A 13,090-nucleotide genomic window follows, 5' to 3' on the forward strand; every position below is an offset into this window, starting at 1 on the left:
CGATCTCAGCGGATACCCCAGTTGACACTCCCGTGTCTCACCAGACTCCAGATGCCGCTCACAAGGCGAGACAAGACAAGACAAGACAAGATAAGAGCAGAGGCAGGGCCGGGAGGGGGGAGCACGGGTCACGGATAGATGATGCCAAGCAAGATTGACGGTCCTGTCGGCCTCTCTTCCTCATCCCCGCCCGCATCCCCTACCTGTATGTATATCTGTAACCAGCGGTGTCCCCTCCGTCGCCGTACAGCACACAGTATCCGTAGGGAGGGGACAATATGCAGCAGCCTCAAAAGAGTAATACCGTCAATGCAATTCTTCCCGCCCCGGACCAAGGAGCTTAGTCCCGCGTAGCGGCATCCAATATCTCCGCTAGACCACATGGCCGTCCCCATTCAGAAGCCTCACCTGAGCCCAGCCTTGTCCGTCAGAGCAGTAGCGTGCGGTGGGAGTTCTCTCTTCTCCACAGTCCGATGTGATACGGTTTTTTGGATACTGTACATAAGCGACGCGATGGCATTAAAACAAAAGAGACAACAACAGGCTTAGACTAACTGCGAGAGATCGGCACGCCATGCGAAATTACCGGGATCTCCACACGGATGTACATAAGCCTATGATAGGCTTGAGTTTTAATATGCAGACCATACGTAGATGAATATGGTTCTTTTGCTCCAGCTTTTGCTTTTTCGAGAGCTAAAGGCTCATGATTGCTTTTTATTTTCTTACTGGGCGCGCTCAGGCCGCCCGCCTTAATGCGGTCGACTTTGCGGTCGTCCTGGATGAAGAGTCTGTGTTCCATTTGCGTTTGACTCGCGTTGAATGTCGGTCTGAAGGATGCACTGCCAAAGCACGATTGAGTTCGTCCAGAAGGATGACATCCTTACCCTTGTAGAGCCTCAACATCTCGTTAACCAGCCTGTTAGGCAGAAGACACAATGATATTGCGCAAGCTCGTCAGGGCGAAAGATTACGGATCAGCCATGGCCACCTACTTGGACTATCTTCTCGTTGCTGCCCAATCATTGACTGGGAGTCTCCTTGTCAACAGTTGACAACTACAGTGCAACGAAGCCCCTTACAGTAAATACTTTATAATTGGCCTTGGTCGTTTAGGGATCGTATTCGTCTTGCTGCCTTGTACCTGCGGCGAGTTGTCCCAAGGCCAGGCATACACCCACAACGTGTTTTGAAAACATCAAGATGATTTCCATTATAAAATTCACGGCAACTCGGTTTCAGAGGAACCAGGGTGGTCTTGAGAACCCGAGAACATTAAAAACTTGATAGTCAGATCACCTGGCTTGGTTTGAGATATAGCAATATGGATAGAAGCGCGCATGCATGCATACAGGAACAGTGTCAACCAGCCCTGTTAGAACTCAGTGTACCTATTCAACGTTTGGATTTCATTGTGCCAAGGTTTTCCTAGCCGTCGAAGACGTCACATATTTCCTTCAGGCCGTTCATATCTAAGTATTACTTCTCAAAAGCATGACATATTCATCCTCATATACCACATGGAAAAGGATAAATCAAGGTACATCACCAAACTGCTACAGTTTCCACTACAACGAAACAGTTCGAGATTACCGAGAAACAAGAAGTGGCAGTCCTACGCAATCTCATGTGCTTGTCTCGTCTGAAAATGAGATGCAACTCAAGATCGTACCCTGCACCAAAGACATTAATTAAGATACGTCATTTCGGAGAATCTCCCGTTTGGAAACTGCACAAGCAATTCGCAATGTCCCAGGAAAGCGATTTTTTGCTTTTGTCGCTCTTATGATGAAGGAGAATGCTTACCACAAGCAAATTCGAAGTTGCCTTCGTGAATCCTTAATTGTGAGAGGTCATAGGTGTACACTGTACGGAGTAGATATGTAATATTCGATATATCAGAATGACTGCTAGATGGACTGGGGCGATAGGGCCGGCGATCGATAGCCACGCGACATTAGACGTTTTACGGTTCATCTGCCTGTGGTCCATTGGGTGATGGACGCGGTTCACAGTGGCTTAAGAGCCGGGTCCCCATTAGCTCAACAGGGGTCGTCTCAACCACACAGTTCGTAACCTGGCTCGTTCAAGCCAGCTGAGGGACTTGGTCAGATCATCGTTGCCTAGAGACCCTTCAAATCATATCAGGTATCATTTCATTGAGACGGACGGCTGCATACCCCGACAGCAAGGAGCTGAGGGCATGGCTACCTGAACAGCTTTTCCCGAGGCTGCGGTCGCGTAAGTTCATCCCTACTTTTAGCTGCTGCAGGGAGGCAATGTATCGCTGAGCTATTGAGTTCATTCCCCCTCAATCTCCTGATATAGAAATTCTGTACAAATATTCCTTTATCCTGGTTGCGTCTCGTCGGCAAGGGGGATGATTGGAGTTAAGTCTGTTAACTAACGATTAGAGCTCAATGACTAAAAACAAGCTTGAATCACCAACGCCGAACTGGAAACACTCCCCTCGGATGTATGCAGTAAACCTCTATCCCATCGTTTCGCGGGAGGCTTCATATGTTGTACAGTACGACATGGGAGACTGCTGATTGACTGGCCATAGGAGGGGGGCGTGTGATGGACGTTGTAGTAGCGAGACTTTGCTCCAATGTGGGCTCTGGACAGAGCTAGGATCTGGATCTTGAACAGCATCGCCCCTCCACGGGAGGCTACATGTACATCCAATGTACCACCAATAGAGTTGTCGGGCATGGCCGGCCTTCGAAGGGATCAAGGTGGATTATCCAATCGCTTCTCGGTGCGAAAGTCCAGTAGCTCAGTTTACTGCTTTTTCTTTTCCTTTCGCCGACTCTGTTGCGGGCTGGACCGTCACCGAAAATCGCGAGCAAGGTTATTGCTTTTGGGTGCGGTACTATCACATCGAACTTACATATTTCGGGCCCCTAGTTTCACCAGCGGTCTAGTGTTTCTATTCACCATCGACCGCAGTGCGAAACCAATACTTTGACAGTATTGTCTCTCACGCACGCGTAAGTAACGAGTTTGGTGTTGGGCTCAGCTTCCTTGAGTCAGTCCAGGGTAGTTTTGTAGAAGAAGAACTGTAGGATGTTGCACAACCTTGATTAGGGTTGGAGCAGTAAGTACCAGTTGCATCAATGTGACTTTGAGTGAGAGATTTGAGCATGAGCGGATCGAAGACCCGGACACCTCTAGCATTCGCTCATGGACCATCAGTGAGCTAGAATAGATTGATAGATCCAACGGCCACAATAGCAGCATCTGAGACACAATGATAAGTCAAACCCAACATCAAGAGCAGAAATGTGGTGCAAGTATAGTGCACAGACTCCCTTCTCTCTCCAACGTCTTCTGTCGCATCTGTGCTAGGTATCTCAGCAGGTCGAGTCCTTCGTGATGGAATACCATATTCGGACAACGGAATTGATTGTGTGAAGGCCTCAATCATAACCTTAAACATGCACGTTGTAAGGATACCTAGGAGCAGTCTCAAGATTGATACCTGCTTCCCTAGTAGATACCTACCTCGATAAAATCATTTCAAGGCAGTCTGATCTTTGGATTTTATTGGATGAGGAAGCACTCTCTGTCGATATCCGGAATTGAGAAGGCGAGATGGGAATTTGGATGCAAACGGGAGAAAGTGGAGCAAGACCTTCCTCTCCCGGCAATACCTGGCTCCTAAGGGCGAGTTCCTCCCTTCTCTTGACTTCAAACGCTGAAGTAAATGTCCTCCTTCAACCTCACAAACGTTCTCTATGCCACGACAACTTTTGTCAATATACCTAATTCAGGCCTGCAATTGAGGTGTCGTCGCAAACGCGTCCGCAAATGGACCTGATTTGCGACGTTCAATCCTGAGTGGAGGTGCTTCATCCTCAGATATTTACTGTGCTTATCAGCAAACGCCGAGCTTCAATTCATGCCTCCCTCAATTAAAAGTTAAAGCTCTATGGGCTTCCGAACCAACTTCGGCCTGCAAAGTTGTACAACGCGAAAAATGCCGTCCCATTGGTAGCTTGATCGACACACAAGCACGCACTTCTCTAGAGGCGCAGTCATGTACAACCACACCACGCTGTCCAGAACGAGGGAGGCCGCGCGATAGGTCAGGAAGAGGGGAAGAGACGACGTTAGGGAAAGTGCCAGATCTCTAATGTGCAATGTGCGATGCGTGTGCTACCTGACCTGCATGATCTCAGAGAACCACCAACCTCATCGGCACCAGCCCTCGCTCGCTTGTTTTCCGCCTGCAATGCACGCATACTGCTCAATTTGTTGATCTAGTTTTACATCAGCGGGCCAACACGGTATCTTTTTCTACCCTCTTTCCGAAGAACTTGGCGGTACGACATTGAGCTTACAGTGCAGAGATGCGGGCATTTGCTTTTTCCTACAAGCCAGGAGTATGAATGGCAAGGCATGGAGTTTCCGGAGAACTGAGGGTGCACGTTTTGTTCCCCTGTATAACTGTCTCAGCTTTTACTACTCAAGCTTTGGCGTGGTTGTTGAGGATACCCTCGGGTTGAGCCGACCAGTTGCAACAAATACATTGTGCAATACCGCCCCCATGGCCCTGTCACTAGTATGACTTCCCGCAGACAGGACGAATTCAGATGCCCCTGATCAAGTGTACAACACGAGAGCTTTGTTGTTTCTCCAAAGGCTTTGGATGAGCGCGAAGCATAGCCACATAAGCCATGTACCGCTTGGTTGTTTCGAATTCCACCAACGCTTCGGCTGATGCTTATTCACCTCTGGACCGTCATGGTGCACCAGATCATTGCACCAAACTCCAAGAACGAACAATATATCATCGACGAAGCAAAGAAGCATCCGAGCAATAAGCGTTACTCACTCATTGTTCTGCAGACTTGGCAATCCTTATCACGTGGCTTGAATGCGGCCCCATTCACCTCGAGCTCACTGAGACATGTCCCGGACCTGGAACAGCCTATGCTGTAGCTACCTAGCCCTGGTAATCGGGATGGTTTCAACTGAGCACCATGGCAAAATCTCAACACATGGAGCTGATCCTGCCAATGCGTTGTCTTATATCAGACAGAGATGGTGAACAACTGGACCAGGAAGCCTCATCTTGCATGCTGGGGTTAAAGGATGTGTGACTCAGTGCGCGGGTTGGGACAAGCAAATCTGTGAAACGTCGCTGGAGATGTTTCACAGGTCTCCGTGCAACAACTGTGAAGCGAAGTCATGAGCCATAACTCACTTTATCGGATAAGCTCGCTCGTCCGAGTCGACTTGGTACATGAAAGGCACTCAACCACTGTGACGGAGTGGAATCCGGAGGAACAAGGCGGGGTAGAGAACGAGATATGTTTCGCCTCCACGAGTGTCGGGTTGAACGATTCCATCACACTTTTGCTTCGAATAACCGCCTCATATCAACAAAATCTAAGCTCCAGGGCTGTCAACTTAGCTGTCAAGAGATTTTGGCCTTGCGTCTGGAGGTGCTATCCGAAGATGGTTCTGGAAAGCATAATTACAGACGATAGCATCTGAAGTGATGTTGAAAGCTACCATGATGACATAACGATGAAATACGATGAAATGCCAAGGCATGTTCTCAGGTACTGACCGATGAGATTCGGGTTCTTGGGCCCCAAAGGTGGGGTGGGGAGCGGGTGCGAGGATTTGACGCTAATCAAGTCCCAACTTCGTTACCTCAAGAGGACTGTGGTTACAGTGAAAAGGGATGATTGGTCTCCCTGAACCAATATTTGAATTGGTTCGCGTCGTCCACCAAGAGCTTTATGACTGCTGTAAGGCGGTTCCCTTGCGAGCGGCCCGCGCGCCATGTCTATCACTAGCATCCCAATGGTACAAGCTGCAGGATCTCACAGCTCAGTTGGGCCAGTCTTGCTTGCTCGCCTGGTCAATCAGCAGGTCTGAGTAAAGCTAGGCGCTACAAGCAAGGACGATCCCTACAGCTACTGTTGCACCCCTGAAGTGATAACCCCGGTTCCCTGTGCAGATCCCACACCCACACCTTTTCACAAGACAGTGTCAAGCGTCTCGAGCTCTGAACCTTGATGCTGTGAACTGTGGGAAACGTCAAGCAAAAGAACCAGTGCGAGATTCCCTTAGCTTTTCCGTTGAATGTCTGAGAGCCTTTCAAGAGCCGAGGTGGCGTTCGTTCAGAGGCCTTTGTTCAACCTAGCCCTGGTAATCTCATGCTACATCAATAGCCCCCGGCAACTGGCAACTGGAGCAGAAATAATACACCCACTAGATTTTTTGCCTGCTCCATCGCGAGACTGGCAATTACAATTCGAGCCGCTCAGTTCTTTCATATTGAATCGTCGGGTTTTGGTTTACATGGCGCGCCTGTTCCCCTTCAGAGGTTCAGGCAATTGATCGGGCGTATGGCTCGCACAGGACACCCCTGCCTGTAGCGTTGCGCGCTTCTGACTGCGGGTAGCAGGCAATTACTTGCATCTGTGTGTAAATTGCCTTGATGGGGACACAAAACCAGTGGCTCTTAACGATGGCAAGTGACGAGGTTATATAAGATAAGTGGCACTCCCCTTTGAGACTTCATGTGCATACTTGCCTTGTTCAAATAAACAAACAGTTCGACAGGCGGGATCCTATTTTTTTTTACGAGTCCAATCAATCATCAGGTCATATTTCCGGCTCTAGTCTGCGCATCAAATTCAGCCGGGCAAGGATCCCATTACATTCGCCAGGGCATACCGAAGTAAGGAAGTTAACTTGGAATGGGTATGGCCACCGATGGCATACGCTTGGCCACAGTTGTTGACATCTCTCTCGAACAAGGCCGAGTCAGCCATTGTATCTGTTGAAGAACAAGGGGCTATCCCCTCCATCTGGAACCTCCACATACACTCAAGAGGTATGGTTCAATACGGTCTTTCTGGGCTTCTGATTTCACAACCCTAACCATCGCCATCCTCCTTGATTATTTTCTCATTGTTCTTCCTCGCTTTATAACTCGTATCACGGCCCATGCGGCTCCTCAGTTTCGTTCAAGAGTCGACTCCAGTGGCGTTTGTGTGTCTCCAAAGTCTTTGGACTGTGAGAGACCGCGACGCCTGTGTGAGAAACTTCAATGATCACTTCGACCCATGTATCCCCTTGGCTTTCCCATCCTTTTATCCCTTGCCCCACGCTTTTACTCCACCCGGGTGATAGAATTGTACAGTAATTGCTGACCATTTGGTGTCAATTCATGAGGGTACCAATCTATGAAGAAATGGAAGACCTCCAATGAAACCAGGGGCTTTGACAGAATGTTCACATACGCACAAAAAGTACAAACGAGACTAATTGGAATGGTTGACAGATTTGACTCAGAAGAGTGCCGACAAGGCGATCACTGATCATCCTACGCCAGCGGACCAGGGTCATATTTTGATCAAGTTTAATCCTTGTTCAGCGACACGGACTCCCAGCACCCCCGGCGAGCAAGAATTAAGCCCGTCCCAGCTTCGCTGACGATTGCACGCCTAGTCTGCCTGGCGCATCCTCACCTTAGGGTATCGACTCTTCGAAGTGGTGGTCGATAAAGTTGATCGTTGACGCCAATACGGTCCATTGATTTGTGGTAGTCTGTCAACTCAGAAGTTTTTGCTCTTTTCGCGACTGATCATCGGGACAATTGTTGGAGGCTAAGCTGAACAGTGAGCTCCATCGCAATTTCGCTCCGCGGTGATCTGAAAGATTGAAATTTCAGCGGTCCGCTTCCGAAGATCTCTCTTTCAAGGTTGCTCTCTAAGGTGAGTTGTGTTTGGCTCTGATCTGTTTCCGTATCAACCCTGGTCTGCCGGCTGCAACATCCTGTTCTCGCATGCTATAAGAACTTTGGGGGTGTTCTATTGAGGAATATGAACCCCCCAACGAGTAACTGGGTATTCACAAAGGAGAAAACAAATGGAGACGGGAAGACGGGAGCGGACCCAGTACGGTTAGGACCGCACCTTTCTGGGATGGGACCCTCTTTCTCTCCCTTGAGTCTTCCCTCCCTTGAGACCCATGGGTTCCACGTCTATCACTGGACAGCGCTCATCAGCCCTTATAAACGATCTTGGCTGGCCCTTGATACCCAGCTGATGCCGCCTGCGCCGTGCACCACTGCACCATGCACTACCGACACCCTTGCACACCACTATCGATTCGCTCGTCCAAGCGTAACCAATCATCACGACCCTTGCTAACGACACTCCCTAGGCTTCCCGATAGACTCCCGCAGGCATTACGCACACATTCCATCGTTCAGGCACGTTACAAACCGTTCTTTTATTTAATTTTGTTTCCCAAATTCTTGCCTTTTCTTATTTTTTTTATTTGTTTATTTTTTGCGGTGCTTCAGCTGAGATGCACAATACCAAGAAAACATATTTCTTTTTGAGGCTAGTGTGTCTCGTCTCCTTGCGTTCATCTGCTGCTCCCTAAGCTTTTTCTTGGGGTCTCAAGATCACAGAAAGTCCCAACGTCTCATCAAAGGGGGTGTATCCAAGTTGTTTGTCGTCAACGCTGCCACGGGTTTGTGGTGTCCCCTTATTGCCGCCATGGCGTACCATGACAACATGGATCCTGGAGACCTCGGGGTGCTTGTGGGTAGATGTTAAAACAGCAAAGGCCTTCTCTGGGTAGCACATGATGGATTGTATGTGAGCACCAGTCAAGTATCTCAAGTCATGCCTCCTGAGGACTGGCACACAGAAGCAACTCAGATCAAGCTTCTCCACCATTTCCCGAACCCATGATACAGCCCCTCCCCACCTGTTGACGCTGCCGTCACCCTTGCAGGAGGCTTTGAGACACTTGAGGATCTGGCATAACGGCCAAGGTGGTAGATTACTAGCATCCGCAGATGCCACAACCACCGCGTTTCCCACCAGCATCTCCTAGCTCCTTTACTGTAACCAACGCTGCCACTACTGCAGGCCTGTTCTCTATGCAAGCTCATGGTTGTTCCCTCGTCTCCAAGAGCTACTTTCAAGATAGACGAGTGGGGGACGGGATCGCCAGACAGGGTCCCGCAGACTCGACTTGACAATGTCTAAGGCCAAAAGCAACCAGGCGACACCTTTTGCTGCTCCCTCCATCCCTTACCCTTGCAATTCGTCTCCATTTCTCCCCTAGTCAAGTTGTTCCCCATCTTCATTGGCTTCCGTCAGGAAGGGATGGAAGAGATACATCACTCCACAAGCTCAAACTACTCGTTTTGTTTCGCCCTTTCTTCCTTGCCTCCCCGCCCTTCAGCCCAATATCTTTTCGAAAAACATCTGAATCATCACTATCTCCCCTTGATGCAGGGCAATATCTTGCATGCACAAGTCCAATCTTCCCAAAAGAAATGCTCTCTCATGTTTCGTCTCCCTCATCTGCCTCCGACACCTGCACCAATATTGTTTGTCAAGGCTCTTCAGTTCCCAAATCTAAGTCAAGTCACTTACCCGCACTGAACCACCTACCCGTCTGTCTGTCTCTCTTCCACGCTCTAGCTTCAATCCACGCAAGTCAGATCTATAGGCTCGCGGGATCTGTCGTGAACACAGCTATGTCCTGACGCTGAGCTGACCAACAACAGCCTCGTACGCCCTTGCAGCTGAACGACGTGTAATACAATCTTGGAGACATTCTTTTTGACCCTTGGTCTCAGTTTGTCCCTGTTGATCGCAATTGGAATCTTGTCTGCAAAGGTAAGCAATATGTTAATGCTACGGAGTTGTGTTGCTCGAAGCACAACAACCAAGGTGGCGAGCCCACGCCATCATCCCTCCTAATGCACAGCAAAAGACCAAAGCTGACAGAGTCTCCAGAAACATACCCTCGACGGCCACCGTTAGCAAGCCATCCTGGCACTATCTGTTTATTTGTTTTCTTCTATAAGCTGTCAAGACCAATATCGCCACGCATATTCGAGCACCCTAGCCTGAACTTCCCGCGTCAAAGAGTTCACTACCCCAGGTTGTTTATCATTCTCCCTCTGCTGAAGGTTCTGCTGCTACCAAGGCTACCGAGGGCAAGGAAACCTGTCCTCTTGGAATGCGAGTGTCTTTCGACTGGATTGGAATCAAAATTACCCCTCTCAGTTCCTCACATCTCTCCAGTAGGATCCCCGCCATTCACCTCAACTGTCTCAAAGCGCCACCTCCAGGACGCCAAAGCAATTCAAGGGAGAGCCTGACCGACAGCACTAAGCATTCAACGGCATCATCACTGCATATTACTGCATGCCCTGTGCTAGATCAAATCTCCGAGAGGCAAGACTCGTACATCGATCGTTGTCTTGGTCAACCCAAACCCACCGACCTAAACCCACTGCATAAGACCTCGTCGAGACCTGGTTTAAACTACGACCGAGACTACTTCTATCCAAGACAACTGGCCAACATTCTTAACTCGCCTCCCTGGACCAAGACCCATTCTCTATCGTTCTCCCTTCACGACAGCTTGAATGTCTACTGTCAAGTTCCAGTGTCCTCCCTACAAGCTTTTTGAGGTGAGTCGCAGCCTAGACCTTGTTCCAACCCTCTCATGACAAACTGATCCCTTTTGATCTTCGACGCCGCCCACGAGTCTGCAAAGCGTTTCTCTTTTGTCTCCTCTTATCGGCTTCTGCTGTCTTTCAACGTCCCACCTTCATAGTGTTTCGGGAGCTCAACACTGACTTCGACAATCCATAGCCTGACTACCATCCGCAAAAGCCCATCATCGTCGGAGTTGACGACAGGCTTGAATCGCCTGACACGATCGCGCTTCGTTACGAAGAAGCTGCTCGAGCAGAGACCGGGGGAGACCCACGAGGGGACTCCCCTCCTAGGCTCTTGGAGATGGCAACTTACACTAAGGCCCAGCTGCCTTCCATGCATGGTAAGTTAACATACTCGAAGCTTGATAAGACAGCCCACGAGAGGCTGGAGTCAATGAAGTGCTGTATTGGAGCCGTCCCAAGACTGGTGGAGATGCTTTGACAGCATCCGAACTGAACCTTTGCTAACACAATATTAGCTGGTTACGATGTGGCCCGATACCAAGATGCAGGTTACGAACAGTACTCAACGCAGAGCTACCCGACTCAGCAGCAATCCGACAAGTTTGCTCACTTGAACCAGCAATCTTTTGCATCCAACAGTGCTGCTGTGGCACAGTATATGCCTTCTGGCCCTACAGTTTTATCTTGCCAACCTGCAACGGGTGTTTTTGGCACCAAGGTTTATGTCAAGCTCTCTTCCCAATACGATTTGTTCTCGTTGTCGACACCAATTCCAACATGGTTCTTGGTGTTCGGGTCTGAGAAGTGCTCTGCCCAAGACGTCTCTCGAGATATACAAGAGGGGTCAGGGTTTATCTACACTTGCACTGGAGATGCGCCTCAGCTTCTGGTCACAAACTGTGCAAACAGTAATGTGCCGTTGTCGCTCGTGCTCGACGGTCCTTCTGGAGAAGAAATTTCTCGCATCCCCGTTGGTACTTTTCAGTATCTCGAAGGGTCCGGGGATGACATCACGAGGTCAACTAAGATGCCTAAGCATGAGGACGCGGCACCTGCCACCACGATCGATCAGCCGAGTACCTCACCCAAAGGTGAGCCTCAGCTACCATCAGAGCCTGGTACAAATACCTACGAATATCCACCTCAGCAAGGACAATATGCCAATACATTCCCACAAGCAAACAGCGACATGATTAGTACTTACAACAGAAGCACGAGCTTCACGGACCCTCACTACCATCGGCGTCCAACGACGGGATGGAGTCCTTATCCGAGCACGCTGGGTAGCACAGGGAGAGGCCCCGGTGGATTGGACACTTCCTTGGTTGGACGCCCGCCTTTGACACCCTTGGGCATGTCTTCTCCGTCTCACTCTAACGGTGCTCCTCAGCTTGTCCGAACCAGCACCATCACTGCCAATGCTGGAAACAACACAAGTTATCATCCCATCTCGCTTTATTCTGGCAAGGCTGTTTTGAAGATCTCAGGCAAGCTGGAATCGATGGCCGAGAACTGGACATCAGAGGAGTGGGCTAACCGTCGTCGGATTGTCCTCTTCCGCAAGACACAAAAGGGATCTACAGTTAACGCCACCTGCCAACCGGTAAGCGTCAATGAGCGACCAACCAACAGCATCTGCATATCATGCATCTGGTGGGCCGAAAAAGGCGAGTGTTATGTCACATCGGTCGACACTATTCACCTTCTCGAGCAGCTGGTCGCCGCGCCGAACCGTTTCAGTGTCGAGGAGAAGAACCGTATTCGCCGTAACTTGGAGGGCTTCCATCCGCAGACAGTCTCCAAGGCTAAGCCAGATAGCGAGGAGTTCTTCAAGATCATCATGGGCTTTCCCAACCCCAAGCCCCGCAACATTGAGAAGGACGTCAAGGTATTCCCATGGAAAATTCTTGAATCTGCCCTCAAGAAGATTATCGGCAAGTACAGCGTCAATCCCAGCACGCCGGTTCCTCCCCCAATGATGAGCCAGACCAACGGAGGGTATGCGCCTTTGCCCACGCCTCCTGGGCAAAGCATGGCCCCAGCTCATCCTGATGTCCATACGCAATACTCGCTCCCTCAGCATCACGACTCGATACCTTCCCCTCGATCACTATCAGGCTCTCAACCTAGTTGGACGCCGTACACTACAGCTCCGGGATACTCTACGGCTGCATCTCGAACGCTGAGCCCTGGTCTTCGCCATCACAGTCCGCAGCAGCCGCCTCTGCGTATCAACACAACACCCCTGCCAGCAGTTTCGACTTACGACAGCCGAAGCGGAGGATATGGAACAAGCGGTTTGCATACCCCGCTGAGCCATCACCCACCGACTGCAACTCCTCCTCGATGGGACCCCACGCCTGCAACATACCCAGAGGGCTATCCCAGCCTGACATCACAGACAGCTCAGCCAGTGTACGGTGCAGCGGGATATGCAGAATCTGCACCAAGAGCATGAAAGGGCTGTGGCGCTCAGTCGCCTAGGTCATCATCGGATGACTGTTGAAGGCCCCGCGGGCCTTCTACCTCGTGTTGATGGCCTGGTCGTGCCGGAAGGTTGTATCAAGCAGCCTCGTGAACAATGAAGGAGGGTCGTGAGGGATAGTCAGGTGTTGTGGCGCA

The 13,090-nt window shown here is 50.1% G+C and overlaps 5 protein-coding genes across 5 annotated transcripts; 3 read left to right on the forward strand and 2 right to left on the reverse strand.

Moving 5' to 3' along the window:
- Nucleotides 1–3,698: 3,698 nt before the first annotated feature.
- Nucleotides 3,699–5,711, forward strand: FVEG_16515 (hypothetical protein). Its single transcript, XM_018905737.1, has one exon. The coding sequence runs from the start codon at nucleotides 5,197–5,199 to the stop codon at nucleotides 5,503–5,505; it is 309 nt and encodes a 102-aa protein (XP_018755784.1). The 5' UTR covers nucleotides 3,699–5,196; the 3' UTR covers nucleotides 5,506–5,711.
- A 1,027-nt stretch (nucleotides 5,712–6,738) lies between these two features.
- Nucleotides 6,739–7,461, forward strand: FVEG_09079 (hypothetical protein; the record flags this gene model as incomplete). The annotated part of the gene is made up of 2 exons (XM_018897996.1): nucleotides 6,739–6,859; nucleotides 7,310–7,461. 2 exons carry the CDS (start codon nucleotides 6,739–6,741, stop codon nucleotides 7,459–7,461), a joined length of 273 nt encoding a protein of 90 aa, XP_018755785.1.
- Nucleotides 7,462–7,497: 36 nt separating this feature from the next.
- On the reverse strand, nucleotides 7,498–8,165 carry FVEG_09080 (hypothetical protein; the record flags this gene model as incomplete). The annotated part of the gene is made up of 2 exons (XM_018897997.1): nucleotides 7,498–7,575; nucleotides 7,944–8,165. 2 exons carry the CDS (start codon nucleotides 8,163–8,165, stop codon nucleotides 7,498–7,500), a joined length of 300 nt encoding a protein of 99 aa, XP_018755786.1.
- Nucleotides 8,166–8,414: 249 nt separating this feature from the next.
- Nucleotides 8,415–8,870, reverse strand: FVEG_09081 (hypothetical protein; the record flags this gene model as incomplete). Its single annotated transcript, XM_018897998.1, has 1 exon — nucleotides 8,415–8,870. The coding sequence occupies one exon, from the start codon at nucleotides 8,868–8,870 to the stop codon at nucleotides 8,415–8,417; it is 456 nt and encodes a 151-aa protein (XP_018755787.1).
- Nucleotides 8,871–10,354: 1,484 nt separating this feature from the next.
- On the forward strand, nucleotides 10,355–13,038 carry FVEG_16516 (hypothetical protein). Its single transcript, XM_018905738.1, has 3 exons — nucleotides 10,355–10,474; nucleotides 10,659–10,845; nucleotides 10,984–13,038. Exons 1-3 carry the CDS (start codon nucleotides 10,430–10,432, stop codon nucleotides 12,924–12,926), a joined length of 2,175 nt encoding a protein of 724 aa, XP_018755788.1. The 5' UTR covers nucleotides 10,355–10,429; the 3' UTR covers nucleotides 12,927–13,038.
- Nucleotides 13,039–13,090: the final 52 nt, after the last annotated feature.

Source organism: Fusarium verticillioides, chromosome 5 (genome assembly GCF_000149555.1).
Source record: "Fusarium verticillioides 7600 chromosome 5, whole genome shotgun sequence".
Taxonomy (NCBI): Eukaryota; Fungi; Ascomycota; class Sordariomycetes; order Hypocreales; family Nectriaceae; genus Fusarium; species Fusarium verticillioides.